Raw genomic sequence first — 23,290 nt, 5'->3', positions numbered from 1 at the left:
TTTAATTAAAAATCATAAATTTACATAGGGCAATGTTATTTGATTCATTCTGTTATTTTTTTCCTGTCTCCCCCACCCCTCTTTTCCCTCTATACAGTCCTTCCTTCCTCCATTCTTACCACCCTCCTTATCCCTAACCTTAAACCTAACCCTAACCCTAACACTAACCCCTTCTACCCCCCATTATATGTCCTCATCCACTTATCAGTGAGAACATTCGTCCTTTAGTATTTTGAGATTGGCTTATCTCACTTAGCATGATATTCTCCAATTTCATCCATTTGCCTGCAAATGCCATAATTTTATCATTCTTCATGGCGGAGTAATATTCCATTGTATATATATGCCAGTTTCTTTATCCATTCATCAATGAAGGGCATCTAGGTTGGTTCCACAATCTGGCTATGGTGAATTGAGCAGCTATGAACATTGATGTGGCTGTATCTCTGTAGTATGCTGATTTTAAGTCCTTTGAGTATAGGCCAAGGAGTGGGATAGCTGGGTCAAATGGTGGTTCCATTCCAAGCTTTCTGAGGAATCTCCATACTGCCTTCCAGAGTGGCTGCACTAATTTGCAACCCCACCAGCAATGTATGAGTGTACCTTTTTCCCCACATCCTCGCCAACACCTATTGTTGCTTGTGTTCTTGATAATCGCCATTCTAATTGGGGTGAGATGAAATCTGAGGGTAGTTTTGATTTGCATTTCTCTTATTACTAGAGCTGTTGAACATTTTTTCATATATCTGTTGATTGCTTGTACATCTTCTTCTGTGAAGTGTCTGTTCATTTCCTTAGCCCATTTGTTGATTAGATTATTTGTATTCTTGGTGTAGAGTTTTTTGAGTTCTTTATATATTCTGGAAATTAGCACTCTATCTGAAGTATGAGTGGCAAAGATATTCTCCCACTCTGTAGGCTCTCTCTTGGCATTGCTGATAGTTTCCTTTGCTGAGAGAAAGCTTTTTAGTTTGAATCTATCCCAGTTGTTGATTCTTGCTTTTATTTCTTGTGCTATGGGAGTCCTGTTAAGGAAGTCTGATCCTAAGCCAACAAGTTGAAGGTTTGGACCTACTTTTTCTTCTATAAGATGCAGGGTCTCTGGTCTGATTCCGAGGTCCTTGATCCATTTTGAGTTGAGTTTTGTGCCGGGTGAGAGATAGGGGTTTAATTTCATTCTGTTGCATATGGTTTTCCATATCTTTGAATGCAAGTGAAGTTGGTACTTTTTCTCCTCAACTTACTGACCATTTGTTTTTCTTTTTCTTTTTGTATGTGTAATGCCTGTTCATTACATTTTTGGGAGGAGGTACTTGGGATTGAACTCAGGAGCACTCAATCACTGAGCTACATCCCCAGCCCTATTTTGTATTTTATGTAGAGACAGGGACTCACTGAGTTGCTTAGCACCTCACCATTGCTGAGGCTGGCTTTGAACTCATGATCCTCCTGCCTCTAGCCTCCCAAGCTGCTGGGATGTGTGCCACTGTGCCTGACTTGTTCATTACATATTGATGATAGTTTTATACACATATGACAAATATTTCCATATTTGTTGTTTTTTTGTTTTTGTGGTGCTGGTGATCGAACTCAGGGCCTTGTGCTTGCTAGGCAAGCACTCTACCAACTGAGCTATATCCCCACCCCCCTCCATATTTGTTTATGTCTTTTAGTTTTAGAATTTTAGACTTATCTATTAATTTTTTTTCTTTCAATGTATTTGTTTGCCTTTATATTTAGAGAAAAAAAATTCTTCTTCCTTAAGGGATCAGAAAAATATTCACCTTCATCTTCTATTTACTGGTATATCTCACAGTAGTAGGTAGACTACTATATTGTTGATTCCCTAGATGTGTCCATAGTATTATAGTTTAGTATTTATTTTTAGATATAATATTAAATAAAGGATTGCATCTGTGATCAGTAAGCTCAATCTATTATACATATGAAACTAATATACAAAATTGACATTAGTTTTTCATGTTCAGAATAACCAAATCAATATAATATGAAAATATTGAGTCTCATAATTTATGCTTTATCTTGAATTCTTATTCCACATAGGACTCAGTGACTGAGGACCTCCAGGTTGATAGTAGTTCATCTAATAGTGAACTAGTATCAGGTAAGATTATTAGATATAAACTCCTTTTGCTTTCTGTCTTTCCTCCTAATCAGTAATAAGTTGTATCTCTCCTCAGCTTCTTGTTTCAGTGGAACATTGAAAATGGAAATGTTTCCCCTAGCTGAGTGTAAATCCTTCTGATTGTACTCTAGACCTCATCCCCAAAGCCTGTAAGCACATACTAGTGAATATGAAATTATTATTGTGATTAGTGTTACAAAAGAGAGATTGACTTGGGTGTAGTTAACTGAATTTAGTAAGATTATGGAATGCTTCCTTGAGGGAATAGTAATTGAATTGAGATCTGAAGAAAGGAGAGTAGAAATTAACTATACAAAGAGATGAGTAAAGAGAAATCCAGGCAGAGAGAACAGCATTTGCAAAGACCTTACTGTGGGATTGACCATTATGTGTTCAGTGAACTGAAAGATGGTCAATAGATGGAAATGTGATTACAAGATAAGATAGGTCGGTTAGAGACTTTGCATAGTCTTGTCCATGTAAAAAATATTGATGTTTATCTTTGTAGCAGCAGGAAGCCAATAAAGTCTTATATTAGGGAATGATATGATCACTTTTGCTGCAAGTTATGAATGCCTTTAAGATGACTAGCAATGTCAAGCAGGCAGATGAGCATGCAGGGCTGGTGGTAGAAATTTGATTCGTCTACATACTGGTATAATTGAAGTTATTTTTGAAAAAAAGAAAGGATGTTATCAGCATGCCAGAAATACAGAGGAATTCTTCGTTGCTTTTTTTTGGAGGGGTGGGGAAGTACTTGGAATTGAACTCAGGGGCACTCAACCACTGAGCTACATCCTCAGTCCTATTTTGTATTTTATTTAGAGACAGGGTCTCACTGAGTTGCTTAGCACCTTGTCATTGCTGAGACTAGCTTTGCACTCTTGATCCTCCCGACTGTCTCCCAAGCTGCTGGGATTGCAAGTGTGCACCACAGCGCCTGGCTCTTAGGAATTCTTAAAAGCAGATGAGATCAGATTGGTGAATATATCAAGAGTGGAAACAAACCACTGCAGAGGTAAGAATGGCTCTAGAGATGCTCCAGCTTGATCAACAAAAGCAAAACAAACAAAACAAAAAAGTCCTCCAAAATTATAATGAAGGGACCCTGAGGGAATTGTCAAGGTGATAGATTAAGAACTACATTTGATCCTGGTGCAGTGGTACAAGCCTGTAATCCCAGCAGCTTGGGAGGCTGAGACAGGAGGATTGAGAGTTCAAAGTCAGCCTTAGCAATGGCGAGGTACTAAGCCACTCAGTGAGACCCTGTCTCTAAATAAAATACAAAATAGGTCTGGAGATGTGGCTCAGTGATCAAGTGCCCCTGAGTTCATTCCCAAGTACCCCCCCCCCCAAAAAAAGAGCTACATTTGAAATACCTGGTATCCTTCCTCTTATCTCCTAATTGTATAGTAAACACTGGCAGTTACCAGTCCCTGCTGCCAGAATAAAACCCTGAGAACTACTCCCAAGCAGAGTACAATCTAGTAACTTTGTACACCTTGAAAAATTATTTAAGAATTTCATATTTAATGTGGGACTTTGAACATTCACATTTACTTTTCCCTTCTGAAACCCAACTAAAGTATCAATAAAGGCATAAAAAAGGTGCGAAACCACTAGGTGAAAAAAAGAATACACAGTTGCAGGTAAGAGATAATCAAAAATATTTGGCATCTGGAAGATAGATGAATGAATTATCATTGAATTAATGACCTGAAACAAAAAGGCTTAATGCTTAGTTCCTAGTACAAACCAAGAAGCAAACTGACTCAAGCCATAGGTTCAGGAATTAGAGACATGACATATTCCTGAATGAATGGGTATAGTGTTGGGATGTATGGAAAATTTTTAAGGTGGCAGTAAGATTCTTTGATCCATACTTGTGAAGGCAACTACCCTTCTGCCTTCTCTAGCAGTCCAGATACATTGAAGCAGAGAGACTGGGCTCAGAGATATTAGATACTGCTCAGGGGAAAGGTACTATACTGAAAAATTGGGGTGGCATGGAAGGGAAGGGAATTAAGTGAAAGTCTGTATACTCAGTAGTAAAACCCTTGGACCCCTTATCTTACTCAGGCACATACACCCCAAGCAGGAGAGAGGATTCCTCTTTTGGAAACTTCTCTGTAGAGGAGATGACCTATGTTCTGGCAGTCATGGCCTGGTCCCTGTCTAAACACCCTTCAGTAAAACCTACCTCTTCTTAAACCCCATTCATAATGCTTTTTAGTGCTTCATCCTTGAACATTCAAGAATTATCAGTCATTTGAAGAAAACTGTTAAAAGATGGATACCACATAAAAATAAACTTGAATGACACAGATATTCAAAAGGAAAGAAACCTTTAAAAAAAAAGTTTTGTTAATATACTCAGGGTGATAAAAAATGTTTCAAAAAAACAAATGCAGGATACTATAAAAAGAATTCATAGAACAAAAATAATTTTAAAAATATAAAATCAGAAATAAAATATCCTATAGAAACAGAAGATAAGGAAATATATGAGAGAGTAGAACAGATATCGAAAAAATGATAAAAATAGTGACAATGGTGGCATAATTCTGTGAGGATACACCAAAGTCACTGAATAATACCCTTGAAAACAATGAACTTTATGGTATCTGAATCAGTACTGTTATTAAAAATAATTAGAAGGTGAAACCAAGAATTATAACATCTGAAAAATAGTGATTCCCAATATTCTAGAGTAAACACAAAGGAAATTATTGAATGCATAAAACTAGAAATGTTTTTAGAATTAAAAATGGTCATAAGTATACATGTTGAAAGCACCTTTTAGATTTTGAAAAGCATGAACAAAAAAAAGGATGTCAAGAGCAAAGTTCAGATAGTATAAACTATGCTATCACAATAAATGAAATAAAGACCGATAGCAAGGTACAATAGTAAATCTTTTGAAAACCCTCAGAATAAAGAGAAGATTTTTAGTCATCCAGAGGAAAGATAATAAAAGCAGTTGCAAATGAGCAATCAGGAGTTGGATGACAATGGACTTCTCAAGAGCAACTCCAAGAAGAAACTAGAACATGGTGGAAAAAGTGCATTTACGATTCTGAAGACAACTGATTTTGCAAGGGTAGGATGAAAATCCACCCAAAATTTTATCTGGATTTCAAGACCTGTGATACCATCTACACAAGATAGTATGGAAAGTTTTTATTCATATAATGAGGCTTTCTGGAGAGAAATGTGACTCCCAAACAACTGAAAAATCACTTGAGTAGGCAGGGAAAGGAGACTGGTCTGGGACTTTTATGGTGGTTAAAGTGAGAGAATGAGATTTCCCATTTGTAGTTTGAAACTTTTTCAAATGATGAGCACCAGGTCTTCTTATTACCTTGTCCAGATGTGGGGCAGAAGGGGAAGAAGGAAGTTTAAAAGTAGTCACACATCAGGCAATGGGTTTGCCACCAGAACACAGGTGTTGTGAAAACCACTGCTAAATCAAAGCCAAAATGGGAAAGGAAAAGACTCAGATCAACATCGTTGTCATTGGACACGTAGATTCAGGGAAATCTACCACTACTGGCCGTCTGATCTACAAATGTGGTGGGATTGACAAAAGAACCATTGAAAATTTTGAGAAAGAAGGTCCTGAGATGGGAAAGGGCTCCTTCAATATGCCTGGGTCTTGGATAAACTGCAAGCTGAGCGTGAGCATGGTATCACCATTGACATCTCCCTGTGGATATTTGAGACCTGCAAGTATAATGTGACTATCATTGGTGATCCAGGACACAGAACCTTTATCCAAAATATGATTACAGGCACATCTCAGGCTGACTGTTCTGTCCTGATCGTTGCTGCACATGTTGGTGAATTTGAAACTGGTATCTCCAAGAATGGGCAGACTCGTGAGCATGCCCTTCTGGCTTACACACTGGGTGTGAAACAACTAATTGTTGGTGTTAACAAAATGGATTCCGCTGAGCCACACTACAGTCAGAAGAGATAACGAGGAAATCATCAAGGATGTCAGCACCTACATTAAGAAAATTGGCTACAACCCTGACACAGTAGCATTTGTGCCAATTTCTGGTTGGAATGGTGACAACATGTTGGAGCCAAGTGCTAATATGCCTTGGTTCAAGGGATGGAACGTCACCCGTAAAGATGGCAGTGCCAGTGGAACCCACACTGCTTGAGGCTTTAGATTGCATCGTGTCACCAACTTGTCCAACTGACAAGCCTTTGCATCTGTCCCTCCAGGATATCTGCAAAATAGGTGGTATTGGTACGGTGGTATTGGTACTGTTCCTGTGGGCTGAGTGGAGACTGGTGTTCTCAAGCCTGGCATGGTGGTTACCTTTGTTCCAGTCTATGTCACAACTGAAGTAAAGTCCATTAAAATGCACCATGAAGCTCTGAGTGAAGTTTTTCCTGGATATAATGGGGGCTTCAATGTCAAGAACGTGTCTGTTGAAGGTGTTTGTCGTGGCAGTGTTGCTGGTGACAGCAAAAATGACCCACCAATGGAAGCAGATGGTTTCACTGCTCATGTGTTTATCCTGAAGCATCCAGGCCAAATTGGTGCTGGCTATGCCCCTGTACAAGATTGTAACACAGCTCACATTGCTTGCAAGTTTGCTGAGTTTAAAAAAAAGATTGATTGCTGTTCTGGTCAGAAGTGATCAAAAGGTGGCCCTAAATTCTTGAAATCTAGTAATGCTGCCATTGTTGATATGGTTCCAGGAAAACCTCCTGGGGCTTGAGGATAGCTTCTCTGGCTATCCTCCTCCGGGTCATTTTGCTGTTCGTGATATGAGGCAGACAGTTTCTGTGGGTGTCATCAAAGCAGTGGACAAAAAGGCTGCTGGAGCTAACAAGGTCATCAAGTCTGCCCCGAAAACTCAGAAGGCTCAATGAATATTACCCCTAATACCTACCACCGGAGTCTTAATCAGTGGTGGAAGAACCATCTCAGAACTGTTTGTCTCAATTAGCCATTTAAGTTTAATAGTAAAAGACTGATTAATGATAACAATGCATCATAAAACCTTCAGAAGGAAAGGAGAATGTTTTGTGGCCCATTTGTGTGTGTGGGGGGGGGGGTGCGCGCGCGCACGCGCGCATGTGTGGCAGTTTTAAGTTATTAGTTTTTAAAATCAGTACTTTTTAATGGAAACAACTTGACCAAAAATCTGTCACAGAATTTTGAGACCCATTTAAACAAAAGTTTAATGAGAAACCTGTGTCTTCTTTTGGTCAACCTGAACTTCTACAAATGTTAGGCAAGAGTTCCTTAACCTATTTCTGGTGTTGAGAATCTGTTAACTTCATGAGTATAATTAAGTTTCTGGTTGGGAATTGTAGTTTGGAAGGAAAACTGGGAGAAATCTTGTCTCAAGTACCTAGTAAATATCTGGGAGGGCTGTATTGATTACAACACTTGGTTAGGATAGAGGAATAACTTTGTAATTTAGAGGGCCAAATCCTGTAATATTAAAGGCTGTTACTTCTGGAAAAAAAAAAAGTTGTCATACATCATAAAGTGGAATCAGTCTCTTGAATAGACTAACCTGGATTTCTGTACCCAGCCAAACCATCACTCAAATATGAAGATAGCATAAAGAAAATTTTAGATGGAGTTTCTATGCACCTTTTCTCAGAAAATGAAGGAAATGCTCTAATAAAATCAGTAAATCAATATGGAAATCACAGGATCCAGAAATTAACGGCTTTAATACAGGAAACATGTGAAAGAGTTTCTTAGGATAACAACAAAGGAAAGTCTGAAGTAGATACCTGTCTAAAGGAAAACCTGTCCAAATTTGAGCTAGTGAAATGAGATCTCCAATGACAATATTTCTTTTTTTAAATTTTTTAGATGTTGATAGACCTTTATTTTATTCATTTTGTTTTAATATGTGGTGCTGAGAATCGAACCCAGTGCCTCACTTGTGCTAGGCAAGCACTGCCACTGAGCCACAACCCCAGCCCACAATATTTCTTAAATACAATAAAAAGGAAAAATAAATGAGGACAGAAGGGGAAAAAGAAAGAAGGAAGGAGAGAAAGAAATAAGAGAGAGAGGGAAAAATAACAACCTGGTGTTTTTTAAATTATTTTTTTTTTAGTTGTAGACGGACCACAATACCTTTATTTTATTTATTCATTTTTATATGGTACTGAGAATCAAACCCAGTGCCTCACACATGCTAGGCAAGCACTCTACCACTGAGCCACAACCCCAATCCCCAATTTTTTAAATATTGGGAGAAAATTTATGCTTCTGCAAAAAGTTGGGATGAAATAATAGAGATAAGTACTTAGAAAACTAATTTTTAAATTAGGTAATAAATCACCCAAAGGAAAAAACTTGTGGAAAGAGGTTGTGACTATAGTTCATAGATGGCTCCACTATGAATATATTTTAACAGTCAATAATATAAATGTTAAATATATTTAATTTAAAAGAAGGTGACTATCAAAAGAAATAGTAATCGAGTACACAGTAGAGGTTACTAGAGAGTTAGGGAATTATGGTTGGGAGCTATGAGAAAAGAGATTGCAGCTTTTGTTATAAACCTTTTAGAATTACTTGGCTTTTAAAAAATGTATAGTGTCATTTGATAAACCTAATTTTAAATGCATTTAGATTTCTAACTTGTGACACCAGGAACACCTCCCACTGATACAGCATGAACATTTATTTATTCTTTTCTCTACCCAACTACCCAGATGGTGAGTACAGGGCTTTCCTTATTTCTGAGCCTGGCTTGAGTTCTAGGGTTTGGTGGAAAGGATAGCTCAGCTGTGAGTGGTATTCATGAAACTTTGAGAAATGGAAAGCAAGACAGATATAACATGTGAGCGGATGAAGACAGAACAAGAAGAATATGAAAGGTAGCAAGGACAGGGGCAGGTCACTCTAGGACATTTGGAGTAATGGAAGCAAAGAATGATCAAAGGGATAACCTACCTCCAACAGCTGAAGCTGTAAAGAAGGATGGTAAATTGGGTCAATCAATTTAAGTGTTGCATTGATGGCCAGAAGAGATAGAAAATATTTTCCATCTTGAACAAAAAGGTTGGAATAGGAGAAAAAGGTGAGGGATGAAGGATAAACAGTTAGTTGCCTCAGGTAGGTAATAGATGAATATAAGACATAAGACATATGACAAGACATAAGTCAGCTCCATGACAGGAAACAATAGGCATTCAGAGCAGTGCTCCCTTTTTGATCCTTACCCTCTTTACCCCACCAGTTTCTGTTAGTGTTGATGTCTATCTTGTCATGTTAGAAGTGTTCAATAAATGCTGACTAAATTTAACAGTGTATTTTCTCTTTTCTTATTAAACCCTCTGGTTTTCCTAAGCTCTGAATACTGTTTTCTCTCCTCATTGGGAAGTTCTTTAGTCTAGTTCACTATCATAGAATTTATTTGACACCTCTTGGTCTGGGAGAGTCTTTGTTCAGATATTTCACCCATTTTTCTTATTGGGATATTTGTTTTCTGATTATTGAGTTTTCAGAATTCTGTATATTCTGGGATTTCATTTTACTTGCAAATATCTACAGCTTTTCCTGTCTATAACTTGTCTTTTCTTTTTAAATTTCCTTTGAAGAGAAGTTTTAACTTTGATTAAGTCCAATTTATCATTGCTGTTTTTTTTATGATTCATCCTTCTAATGATATATTGGAGAAATCTTTATCTAATTCAGTCTCATGATTTTTTCCCATATTTTTCTAGATATTTTATACTTTTAGGATTTACTTTTAAGTCTGTGATCCATTTGGAGTTTTTAATTTATATGATGGACAATGTGAATGTGAAGTTTTTTATTTTATTTAAGCATATAGATATTCAATTATTCTGGTGAAATTTGTTTAAAAGATTATCATTTTGCCACTAAATTGCCCTTAAAATTTGATCAAAAATCAGTTGCTAGGGGCTGGGGAGATAGCTCTGTCGGTAGAGTGCTTGCCTTGTAAGCACAAGGCCCTGGGTTCGATCCCCAGCACCCAAAAAAAAAAAAAAAAAAAATTCAGTTGCTAAAATGAATTTTATTAATAGTTGAAATTTTACTACTGTCCCCATGTAGCATGTTATTACCTTTTATAATGTGTACTCCATTTTTCTTTTTATGGAATAAATGACATTTTCTGTGAACCAAAAATAATCAGTTGCTTATATATGTGTGAGTTTATTCCTGGACTGTCTATTCAATTTCTTTGATCTGTTTGTCTATATGTAGGCTCATTCTTTTTTAGATGAAATAACGATTCACCCTTTCCCCTCCTTAGCTACTTAGCTTATATGTAGAACTTGAATTTTTGATCCAAGAATCGAAAGTGGAAAAGGAGTGAGTCAACAAACTAAAACTTTGAAAAACAATACAGGATTATAATGCATTTTATCAATATCAAAAACAATAATTTTCACAGGTGCAGTGGCACACCTCTATATTCCCAACAGTTCAGGAGGCCAGATAGGAGGATTGCAAGTTCAAAGCCAACCTCAGGATCTGTCTCAAAATAAAAATAAAAAGGGTTGGGAATGTGGCTCAGTGGTTAAGTGTCTCTGAGTTCAATCTCCTAAGATTCAAATTAATTTGTGGGTGGAAGCAGTTTTATATTCTTAGTGTACAGCTATATGTACATTTCTATAAATTTGAATTCTTAGGATTTCAAGTCTGTTTTCTATTAAAACAGTTTGTTTGTTTTTTATTCTGTAGGACTAAGTTTGCCATGTGATGTTTCCAGTTCTCTCCTGAGCTATTCAACCACCGATTCTTATACAGAACACAAGAGTACTGAAGAAGAATTAGGTAGTTTCTCATCACCTGAACAGTTCAGAGGATCATATTATTTGGGTGAGAATATAATTTCAACCTTAATTATCTGCACTAGAAATTGTTCCTTTATCCACAACTCTTCCAGCAAATGAATATTCCTTTTGAGAAGGCATACTTCTCTTCCCTACCTCTGTTCTCTGACCACTACCATTGTGTTTCATGCTTAGTCACATAGGAATATAGAGCAAGAGCCCTCAGGTCAGGGAATAATGGAGAAATGCCATTTAGCACTTATATACACATCCCATTAGTAATCAATTTTGTGCATAATTTAACATATTCTTGTTCTCCTGAACTGTATAGGTTATCTGTTACCTCATGGACTTCTCTTATTTTTCAACAACATAGATTAACTGTGTGGTAACTCTAGTCAGATACAAGTGGGACTGGAAAAATAGGTCACTGGGGGTATGCTTCTGGTATTTATTTTGTTGGCGGCAAGTGGAGCTCTCCCTACTTCCTTACTGTCATGAACTGTGCATTTTTCTTCCACCATGCCTTTCTGCCTTACCTTGGGCCCAAAGAATGAAGTTGACCAACCATTGACTGAAACTCTGAAACCATGAGCCAAAATAAACTTGTCCTCCTCTCAGTTATTCTTGTTGGGTCTTTTGGTCACAGAGATGCAAAACTGACTAAAACAAGGAATTATCTGACAACTAATTCAAAATATTCATCATAAAGATGCCCAGTAAAACTCCAGAAAACAATGCATGAACTAAGTGAAAGTTTCAACAAACTAAAAATAATGTTGGTGGTGGGGGGTGCCAGGGACTGAACTCAGGCCCTCAACCACTTAGCCACATCTCCAGTCCTATTATGTATTTTTATTCAGAGGCAGGGTCTCATTGAGTGGCTTAGCTCCTCACTTTTGCTGAGGCTCTCTTTGAACAACTCACAATCCTCCTGCCTCAGCCTCCAGAGTCACTGGGATTACAGGTGTGTGCACCACCATGCCCAACTAAAAGAAAGATTTTTTTAAAAGAACAAAACAAATATTTGAGCAAAAGAACATAATAACTTAAATATTCAATAGAGAGGTTCAAGAATAAAGAATCAATGGATTCCAAGACAAGTCACTTAAAATCATATAGTTAGAGAAGCAAAGTTTAAAAAAATAATGAAAAAGAATGAAGGAAACTTAAGAGACTTGTGGGACACCATTAAGCAGAGCAATATCTGCATTATGGGAGTCATAGAAGAGAAGGGAGAAAGGATCAGAAAGGTTATTCAAAGAACTAATGGCTAAAAATATCCCAAATATGGGGAATCAAATGAACATCCAAATTTAAGAAGACCAATAGTTCACAAACTCAAGAAATTAACATTGAGATACACTACAATAAAATTGTCAAAAGACAAAAGAATTTCAAAAGCACAAGAGAAAAGTGACTTGATACAAACCAGGAAACTCTTGTAAAACTCATTGAATTTCTCAGCAGAAACCCTGCAGGTCAGAAGGAAGTAAGATAATTGTATTCAAAATGCTGAAAGAAAAATTGTCAATGAAAAATACTATACCTAGCAAACTATCTTTCAAAAATGAAGGATAAGGGCTTTCCCAGACAAACAAAAACTGAGGAGATTCACCAACACTAGACCTACCTTACAAGAAATGATAAAGGAAGTGCTTCAAGTTGAACTCAAGGACACTAAACAGCAACAGGAAAGCATATGAAAGTATAAACTCACTTGTAAAGGAAAATATATGTAAATAGTGAATACTATAAAAAAAAGGTGGGTGATATGGTATATACCTATAACCCCAGCAACTTGGGAGACTGAGGTAGGAGTACTACAAGTTCAAAACCATTCTCAGCAACTTTGCAAGGCCCTAAGAAACTTAGTGAAATCTTGTCTCAAAATAAAAACAAACTAAAAGGGCTGAGAATGTAGCTCAGTTGTAAAGTGCCCCTGAGTTCAGTCCCCAATAACATTCCCCCAAAACAAACAAACGCATTTAATAGTGGTGTATAAATCACTTTTAATTCTAGTATAAAGGTTAAAAGATAAAAATATTAAAATAATTATAACTATAAAAATATAATGGATGCACAACATAAAAATATGTAAAGATTGTGACATCAGTAACAATGTGGTAGAGAAGCAAAAGTGTAGTTTTGTATTTAATTGAAATTATCAGCTTAAAATAGACTATTATAACTAACAAAGTTTTTTTAAATTGTAGATGAGCACAGTTTCTTTTATTTTTTTAATGTGGTGCTGAGAATCAAACCCAGTACCTCACACATGCTAAGCAAATTCTCTACTATTGAGCTACAACCCCAGCCCTAAATAAGGTTGTGTTAGTCCCACAATCATCATTAAGAAAATATCTACAGAAGATGCACAAAAGGAAAACGAAATGGTATCAAAGTATCAATGCCAAAAACCTAGTGAAACAAAGACAGCAAAAATGGAAATAGGGACAAAATAACTATTAAAAAATGAGCAAAATGAAAAATAGTAAATCTAGTTATGAATAATTTAAATGGATTAAGCTCCCCAACCAAAATCCATGTAGTAACTAAATGGATAAAAGAACAAGATCCAACTATATCTGTCAACAAGAGACTTATTTTAGATTTAAGAATATACATATGCTACAAGAGATGGAAAAAGATATTTCAAATAAATGGTAACTGAAAGCAGGAGTGGCTATATTTATATGAAACATAGATGTTAAAAACTCACAAGAGACATAGAAGGACAATATGTAATGATAAAAAGGTCAACTCACTAGGGTGATATAACATACAAATGTATATATGCACCTAACATCAGAGTACCAAAATACATGAAGCTAAAATTGACAGAACTGAAAGGAGATAGAGCAATACAATAATAGTTGGAAACTTCAATACCCACTTTCAACAATGGATAGAATGTGCAGTCAGATAATCAGAAAGGAAACAGTGAACTTCAATAACACTGTAGACCAAATGGACCTAACAAACAACACAATATTCTATCTAACGGTAGCAGAATATAACTATGCATTCTTCTCATGCACACATACAACATTCTCCAGGATAAATCATATATTAGATCACAAAACAAGTCGTAACACATTTAAGATTTAAGTCATCTCACATGTCTTTTCTGACCACAGTGAAATGAAACTAGAAATCCGTAGTCGAAGGAATACTGGAAAATTCAAATATGTGGAAGTTAGCACACTCTTGAACAACCAGTGAGTCAAGTAAATTAAAAAGTTAGAAACTATCCGAAGACAAAACAAAAACACAACATAATCATGGAATATAGCCAAAGCAGTACTTAGAGGGAATTTTGTAGCAATAACTACATTAAAAAAGAACAATCTCAAACAAGGTTATATTACTCCTAAAGGAACTAGAAAAAAAAAGTTAACAGAAGGGAAGAAATAATAAAAATTAGAGAAGAAATGAAATAGAGAACAGAAAAACAATGGAAAAAAACTAAGAATTCACTTTTTGAAAAGATGAACAGCATTGACAAACCTTTAGCTAGACTTACCAAGAAAAATGATCCAAGTTCGTAAAATTAGAAGTTAGTGACAAAACGTAACTGATGCCACAGAAATAAAAAGAATCACAAATGATGACTGAATAATTTTGTGACAACAAATAAGAAAACCTACAAGAAACGAATAAATTCCTAGAAACATATAACCTACCAAGACTGAATCATGAGAAATAGAACGTCTCAACAGACCAATGATTAGTAAGGACAATTGAGTCAGTAATCAAAAAACTTCCCAACAAAGAAAAGTGCAGGACTATGTGGCTTCAGGAGCAAATCCTACCAAACAGTTAAAAAAAAGTAATGCCATTTCTTCTTAAATGTTTCTAAAAAAAATTAGAGGAGGGTACATTTCTGAACTCATTTTACAAGACCAGCATTACCCTCATGTCAAAGCCAAACTAATACTGAAAGAAAAGACAGCTATAGTTGATCAATATCCCTGATGAACATAGATGCAAAAATTCTCAACAAAATATTAGCCATTGTATTCAACAGCATATTAAGAGGATTCTACACCTGACCAAGAAGCATTTATTCCCGAGATGCAAGGATGTTTCAATTATAAGTCCCTGTGATGCACCACATAAAACAGAATGAAGGATCAAAATCACATAATCATCTCAATAGATGCAAGAAAAACATTTGACAGAATGCTTTTATAGTAAAAACTCAACAAATGAGAAAGAGAATACAGCTACCTCAACATAGTAGAGCTCATATATGAAAATCTCACAGCTAACATACTGAATGATTAAAAAAAAAAAAACCTGATATATTTTCCTCTAAGATTAGGAGCAAGTCAGGATGTTCACTTTTACCACTTCCATTCAGCACACTATTGAACAGTTACGCAACAAAAAGAATAAAAAGTATCCAAATTGAAAAGGCAGAAGTAAAACTACCTCTATTTTCAGATTATATGATTTTTGATCTTTATATGTTAAAAAAAATCTTAAGATTCCACAAAAACTTATTTGAGCAAACAAAAATTCAGTAATGTCACAGGATACAAAATTAATACAAAAGTCAATTGCATTTCTTTACATTAAAAACAAACTATATAAAAAGTAAATTAAGGAAATAATCTCATTTAGTGTCATCAAAAAGAATAAAATATTTAAGAATAATTTATAGAGTTAAATTGCAAAACACTGTAAATTCCAAAACAGTGAAAGAAATTAAAACAAAAACAAGTAGATTATTTCCTACCTTGATGGTACCCAGTCTTCTCTTTTCGTTCTGTTGCCTCCAAAACTAATTACCAAACTTCGTTGTGGATTGCAGCTCTAACTTGAGTGAGGGAAGGTAATCTGCCTCTTCTAAACTGTTACTCCAAGTTTTATGTCGTTTTCCCCCTGCTTTATTAGATTCGGAGTATCCCAAGTTGAAAGAACACAAGCAATGTAAGAATTCCACTCTTCTGGATACCAGTAAAGCAGTAACAATAGAAAAGATGCCACAGTTTTCAGACTTCTCTGCAATTTTGAGTGAGTTTTTACATTCATTTTTCTCATGTTACAGGGGGAAAAAAATCCTTCATCTATAATGGAAAAACAGTATTTTTTTCTCCTGAATATTTCTAAGCTAAATTTATCAATTGGGACTATTAATTAATAATAATAATAGTAGTATAAATACATGAGTTTGCTTTGTTATAACTTTTTATTTTGATCTAATTTCAGACTTACAGAATAATTCATCGTTCTTCCTTTTCTTTTGGGGGGAGGGTACCAGATATTTAACCCAGGGGCACTTTACCACTGAGTTATATCCCCAGCCCTGTTTTTGTTTTTTTTTTATTTTGAGACAGGATCTCATTAAGTTGCTTAGGGCCTTGCTACCTTGCTGAGACTGGCCTTGAACTTGTAATCCTCCTGCCTCGGCCTCACTGGGATTATGGTCATGTGCCACTGTGCCCAGCCCTTAATGTTATCTTATTATATCAGAACCAGGACTTTAACATTGATGTAGAACTATTGACTAACATACAGACCTTATTCAAATTTCACTGATTTTTCCACTAATATCTCTTATTCTGTTTCAGAATCCTTATTAGGATCCCCTGTGCATGTATTAATTCTTAGTTTCCTGTATTTTGTAACAGTTCCTCAATCTTCCATGAGCTGAGTAGTTTGTTTTTTTCATAATCTGGATAGTTTTGAAGATGACCGACTAGTTATTTATTTTGTAGAATGTCCCTCAGTTTGGATTTGTCTTAATGTTTTCTCATGATTTAATTAAGTTGTGCAATTTTTGGTAAGAATTCCACAGAAATCCTTCTGGGTTAAATCCCTAATACAAAAAAAAAGTTCTTAGAAATTTATCACTCCTTCAAACTTTTCTTCAGAAAGGTCATATCAGTTTGCATTTCCACTAGCAATGGATGAAAGTGTGTGTCTTCCGTATACTTGCCAACATGATGTATTGTAATATTTAAAAATTTTGCTACCCTAATATGTGATAAATGATATCTGTTACTTGAATTTGCATTTTTCTGATTATATTTGAGTTTAAAATTTTTCCATATGTTTGAGGACCATTTTGAGGTTTTTTTTTTTAATCTCATGTATAAATTTTTTCTTCATTATTTCCCCCATTTTTCTACCTAGTTTCTCATCCATTCTTAAAATTTTTGTTCGGTGCTGGATATCAAACATGCTAGGCAAGGGCTCTATCACTGAGTCACATAATCCAACCCTTACCCCCAATTTTAACAGTTCTTTATATATTAAGAATACTAACCTTTTATCTGTTATATAAATGAAGGTAATAGATTGATGTATTTCACTAAATTTGTGAGTCTTTTCTCCTAGTTCTTCAGTTATCTTTTGTTCATGGTACTTTTTGCCATGCCCCAAAAAAATATTTATATTGGGTTTACTTTTCTCATATACCAGTCCAGTATGAGCTTGTTTAGCCCCGCCCCCTCACTAATGGAATCAAAATGATAGGTTCTTTTATCTTTCTGCTTCCAAGTATGTCAGCTTGTTACTCCATAGTTATAAGATAGTTGCTAAATCTCTAGGCTTTATAGCCATGTTTCTGGCAAAAGAAATGTGAAAGGGCAGTAGTAGCCATGCATATCTCCAGAAAAACAAAACCATTCCCAGAAATTCTCCTTCAGATTTTTTATTTAGATCTATTGGTCAGAACTGGATCATGTATCTACCTACTACTTGGGAGGCTGAGAAACTAAGTATTTTGTATCCTAACTTCTATAGTGGTAGAAGCCAATGAAAAAATGGAAAAAATTGGAGAGCGGGAGTAGGAATGAATGTCGTCAGCCTACTTACTAGAGTCACCACTAAGTGAAGAAGAGTAGTCAAAAAACTAAATGCTGGGTTAGGGGGTTCCTTACGGGAGAGTCAGTAGTTTCCTGGGAGACAGTATTTCTAACATTGAAAGGTTTTTCTTCTGTTATATATTTAGTTTGGCAATTTCTCCTGTCACTTTAGAATTTTTATCCATTGCAAATGAAAAAAAAAATACTAACTCAAACTATATTCAGTTTAAAAGAGAATTTATTGCCACATGTACCTGAAAAATCCAGTAGTAAATCTAATTGTATATACAATTCAATCCAGGATTTCAAATGTATCAGTAGAACCAGATTCCTTTGTGTTAGTTACACTCAGCTAAGTCACTTCACATAGCAATTCTTTCTAGCCCCAGGTTTATATATGCACAGCCTCAAATTTAGTGAAAAAAGTGCTTCTCTTTCCTATTTGAATAGAAGCCCCAACGCTTTCAGGTTGACTTAAATTGATTCATATGCCTATCCCTGACCCAGTCACTTTGGCCAGGGGGATGCAAGGCTCTTACTCAATTGAGTTATAGACTATGACGGGATAGTTAGAAGAAAAATCAGGAGTCTTATCAACAAAACCAGAGTAGATGCTGGATGATTAAGTGACCACTCTGTGTTGAGAACTCCCTCTCAAGGAAGTGTTTCACCTCTCCCTGACTGTTCTTATTTTTAGATTCTAATCTAACATAAAATTCTGCAACTTCTCTAACTTCTATAGACTAACCCCATGGTTCATTATATTCCTAGGAACATTCTGGTATACTAGAGGCAGTAATATGTTGGTTTAGAGACAGTCTTGTGATTAATCAATCTGCTAGAATGTGTCTCTAGATATTCGATATGGGGCTAAGAACTGTGAAACCAGAGTTTAAATATTAGGTAGCTAGCTGTTAGTTTTGTAATCTAACCAGTTATTATTTTCTTATATGTAAAACTAGGATAATAAATTGGTATATTTGACTGACAGGATTATCGTAAGAATCCTAAGATGTAAAAAGGCATCAAAATTATAAGAACTGTCCCACTACAAGGTGACAGATTCTTGTATCTCATAGAATTTTGTAATTTTTTGGTTTTACTTTGATATTTTAAAAATATTTTTACCTAATTTAACTAGCAGATATGTAAAACAATGGAATTATAAAAATGAACTGCATTATCACTATCTGTGGTTGGAGAAATATTTATTTTTACCTAGAGTAAATTTAGCCTCTTTTTTATCTTAGAATTTATGTATATTTCTAATATATTGATTTTTTTTCTTTCCTAGGTACCCCTTCAGAAAACTATCAAAAATGCCATAGAAAAAAGTAAGAACTAAAAATTTTAAAGTTGTGCTTTTTAAAACCCTGTATTCTAACAGTTTTATGGCAACTATGTTGGTCAGTCTATAAACTCAGATGTTCATTCATTGTTTGTTGAGGCCTCACTAATTGCTGGACTGTTCTGATTGCTGGACATACAGTAGTATACAAAACTGATTAAAAACTTTTGTTTTTAATTCTAGTTGGAGGAGATAGACAATAAACAAATAAGCACGTGAATTATACTGTGTTATATGGTAATGAATGATATGGAGAAGCAAGATGGGGACTAGGGCATATTAGGGTGGAAGTTCGATATTTTAAATAGTATGGTCAGGGAAATTGTCATTGTAAAGGCAGTAGTTGGGCAGATATTAAAGAGACATGGCAAATTGGGGAAAGAGCATTCCAGGAGAAGGAAGAGCCAGAAGAGGGCCCTGAGACAAGAAGGACTGGGCTTCTGGAGAGAAGTGAGGTAGAAAATGAAGTAAGAGAAGCAGCAGGAGGCCAGGTGAGTTATTGTTGTTGTTGTTACATGTAGGTCAATGCAAGTGAACTGGGAATGACGTGACATGACATGTTTTAGAGGATTTGCAGGGCTCTGCCATGATGAAAATAGACTATGAGGAGTTGAGGAATTAGGGAGATGCTATTGTACTAATCTAAACAAGAGATATTAGAGTATGGACCAGAGTGAGAAGAGCAGAGGTGGTGAGTTGTGGTTAGATTTTGAATGTATTTTGAAAGTGGAACTAACAAGATCTATTGATGGACTGAATGGTGAGGTGTAGGAAAAAGTAGTCAAAACTGACTCCACAATTTCGACTTAATGGGAGACCTATAAAATAGATGCTGATGCATAACAGGAGTCGTGGAGGAGGAAGGGAAAAATGGAGGGAAGTTGGATTGTGTAGAGGGAAATGAGGGGAGGGGAGAAGGTGGGGCGAAGGAAAGATGGTGGAATGAGACAAATATCATTATCCTAGGTACATGTATGATTACATGAATGGTGTGATTCTACACCGTGTACAACCAGAGAAATGAAAAGTTGCCCTCCATTTGTGTGTGGTGGATCAAAATGCATTCTGCTGTTATGTATAACTAAATAGAACAAACAATAAAAATAACATTTTACAAAACTCTTATGAGATATATTTTTGGTCTTACTGAAGTTATTTGATTTAAACTGAAATAGTGTATCTAAGCTTCATTTGTAGAAATCAGTTAAGCATTTATTTATTCACATTTGCTATTAATAAGCAAATTTGAATTTGCTTTAATGTACTAATTGTGATAATTTCAATCTTGTTCTTTCCTTGTTTTTCTGTTAGTCTTGATATCTGCAAAACTGTAACATTGACATTCTGTTCTAGTCCTTTGTTCAATTTCTAAAATTATTTCTCTCTTGCTCTTAAAGCAAGAAGGTTGCAAAGCACATTTTCTTTTTTTTTTTTTTGAAACTCAATTTTTTTGTTGTTTTTAGATATAAATTACAGAAGAGTATATTTTGACATATTATACATAGAGTATAACTTATTCTAATAAGAATTCCATTCTTGTGGTTGAATATGAGGTAGAGTTTCACTGATCGTGTATCCATATATGAACAAAGGAAAGTTATGTCCAATTTATTTTACTGTCTTTCCCTTCCCTTCATTCCCCTTTGTCTAATCCAAACTGCTTCTGTTCTTCTTTCCCCATATTGTATATCAGCATTCACATACAAGAGAGAACATTCAGCCTTTGGAATTTTGGGATTGCCTTTTTCACTTAGCATAATAGTCTCCAGTTCCATCCATTACCAGCAAATGCCATAATTTCATTCATCTTTATGACTGAATAATATTCCATTGCATATAGATACCACATTTTCTTTTTTTTAATTTTAATTAAAAATCATAAATTTACATAGGGCAATGTTATTTGATTCATTCTGTTATTTTTTTCCCTTCTCCCCTCCCCTCCCACCCCTCTTTTCCCTCTATACATTCCTTTCTTCCTCCATTCTTACCACCCTCCTTATCCCTAACCTTAAACCTAACCCTAACCCTAACACTAACCCCTCCTACCCCCCCCTTATATGTCCTCATCCGCTTACCAGTGAGATCATTCGTCCTTTGGTTTTTTGAGATTGGCTTATCTCACTTAGCATGATATTCTCCAATTGCATCCATTTGCCTGCAAATGCCATAATTTTATTATTCTTTATGGCTGAGTAATATTCCATTGTATATATATATATACCACAGTTTCTTTATCCATTCATCAATTGAAGGACATCTAGGTTGGTTCCACAATCTGGCTATTGTGAATTGAGCAGCTATGAACACTGTTGTGGCTGCATCACTGTAGCATGCTGATTTTAAGTCCTTTAGGTATAGGCCAAAGAGTGGGATAGCTGGGTCAAATCGTGGGTCCATTCCAAGCTTTCTGAGGAATCTCCATACTGCTTTCCAGAGTGGCTGCACTAATTTGCAACTCCTCCAGCAATGTATGAGTGTACTTTTTTCCCCACATCCTCGCCAACACCTATTGTTGCTTGTGTTCTTGATAATCGCCATTCTAATTGGGGTGAGATGGAATCTTAGGGTAGTTTTGATTTGCATTTCTCTTATTACTAGAGATGTTGAACATTTTTTCATATATCTGTTGATTGCTTGTACATCTTCTTCTGTGTCTGTTCATTTCCTTAGCCCATTTGTTGATTGGATTATTTGTATTCTTGGTGTAGAGTTTTTTGAGTTCTTTATAGATTCGGGATATTAGCGCTCTATCTGAAGTATGAGTGGCAAAGATATTCTCCCACTCTGTAGGCTCTCTCTTGGCATTGCTGATAGTTTCCTTTGCTGAGAGAAAGCTTTTTTAGTTTGAATCTATCCCAGTTGTTGATTCTTGCTTTTATTTCTTGGGCTATGGGAGTCCTGTTGAGGAAGTCTGCTCCTAAGCCAACAAGTTGAAGGTTTGGACCTACTTTTTCTTCTATAAGATGCAGGGTCTCTGGTCTGATTCCAAGGTCCTTGATCCATTGTGAGTTGATTTTTGTGCAGGGTGAGAGATATGGGTTTAGTTTCATTCTGTTGCATATGGATTTCCAATTCTCCCAGCACCATTTGTTGAAGAGGCTATCTTTTCTCCATTGCATATTTTTGGCACCTTTGTCTAGTATGAGAAAATTGTATTTATTTGGGTTTGTGTCCATGTCCTCTATTCTGTACCACTGATCTACCTGTCTATTTTGGTACCAATACCAAGGCGTTTTTGTTACTATTGCTTTGTAATAGAGTTGAAGATCTGGTATTGCGATACCCCCTGCTTCGTTCTTTCTACTGAGGATTGCTTTAGCTATTCTGGGTTTCTTATTCTTCCAGATGAATTTCATAATTGCTTGCTCTATGTCTGTAAGGTACATCATTGGGATTTTAATTGGAATTGCATTGAATCTATATAGCACTTTAGGTAGTATGGCCATTTTGACAATATTAATTCTTCCTATCCATGAACATGGGAGATCTTTCCATCTTCTAAGGTTTTCTTTAATTTCTTTCTTTAGTGTTCTGTAGTTCTCATTGTAGAGGTCTTTCACCTCTTTTGTGAGATTGATTCCCAAGAACTTTATTTTTTTTTTGATGCTATTGTGAATGGGGTAGTTTTCCTAATTTCTCTTTCTGAAGATTCATCACTTATGTATAAAAATGCATTGGATTTATGAGCATTGATCTTGTAACCTGCTACTTTACTAAATTCACTTAAGAGTTCTAAAAGTTTTCTGGTGGAATTTCCAGGTTCCTCTAAATATATAATCATGTCATCAGCGAACAGGGATAGTTTGAGTTCCTCTTTTCCATTTCGGATCCCTTTAATTTCTTTGGTTTGTCTAATTGCTCTGGCTAGAGTCTCAAGAACAATGTTGAATAGAAGTGGTGAAAGAGGGGATCCCTGCCTTGTTCCAGTTTTTAGGGGGAATGCTTTCAGTTTTTCACCATTTAGAATGATATTGGCCATGGGCTTAGCGTAGATGGCCTTCACAATGTTAAGGAATGATCCCACTATCCCAATTTTTTCTAGTGTTTTGAGCATGAAGGGATGCTGTATTTTATCGAATCCTTTTTCTGCATCTATTGAAATAATCATGTGATTCTTAACTTTTAGTCTGTTGATATGGTGAATGACATTTATTGATTTCCGGATGTTGAACCAACTTT

General features: G+C 35.7%; 1 protein-coding gene across 1 annotated transcript in view; it reads left to right on the top strand.

Annotated features, from left to right (window-relative positions):
• MEIKIN (meiotic kinetochore factor) overlaps positions 1-23,290 on the top strand; it is a 98,340-nt gene that overhangs the window by 3,331 nt on the left and 71,719 nt on the right. The window contains 4 exon segments of the mRNA XM_079144324.1: positions 2,065-2,125; positions 10,851-10,988; positions 15,845-15,964; positions 19,055-19,094. Of these exon segments, the coding sequence (XP_079000450.1) occupies positions 2,065-2,125; positions 10,851-10,988; positions 15,845-15,964; positions 19,055-19,094 (359 nt within the window).

Source organism: Sciurus vulgaris, assembly GCF_902686455.1.
Source record: "Sciurus vulgaris genome assembly, chromosome: 6".
Lineage (NCBI taxonomy): Eukaryota > Metazoa > Chordata > Mammalia > Rodentia > Sciuridae > Sciurus > Sciurus vulgaris.
This window is presented reverse-complemented; position numbering and strand designations above follow the sequence as displayed.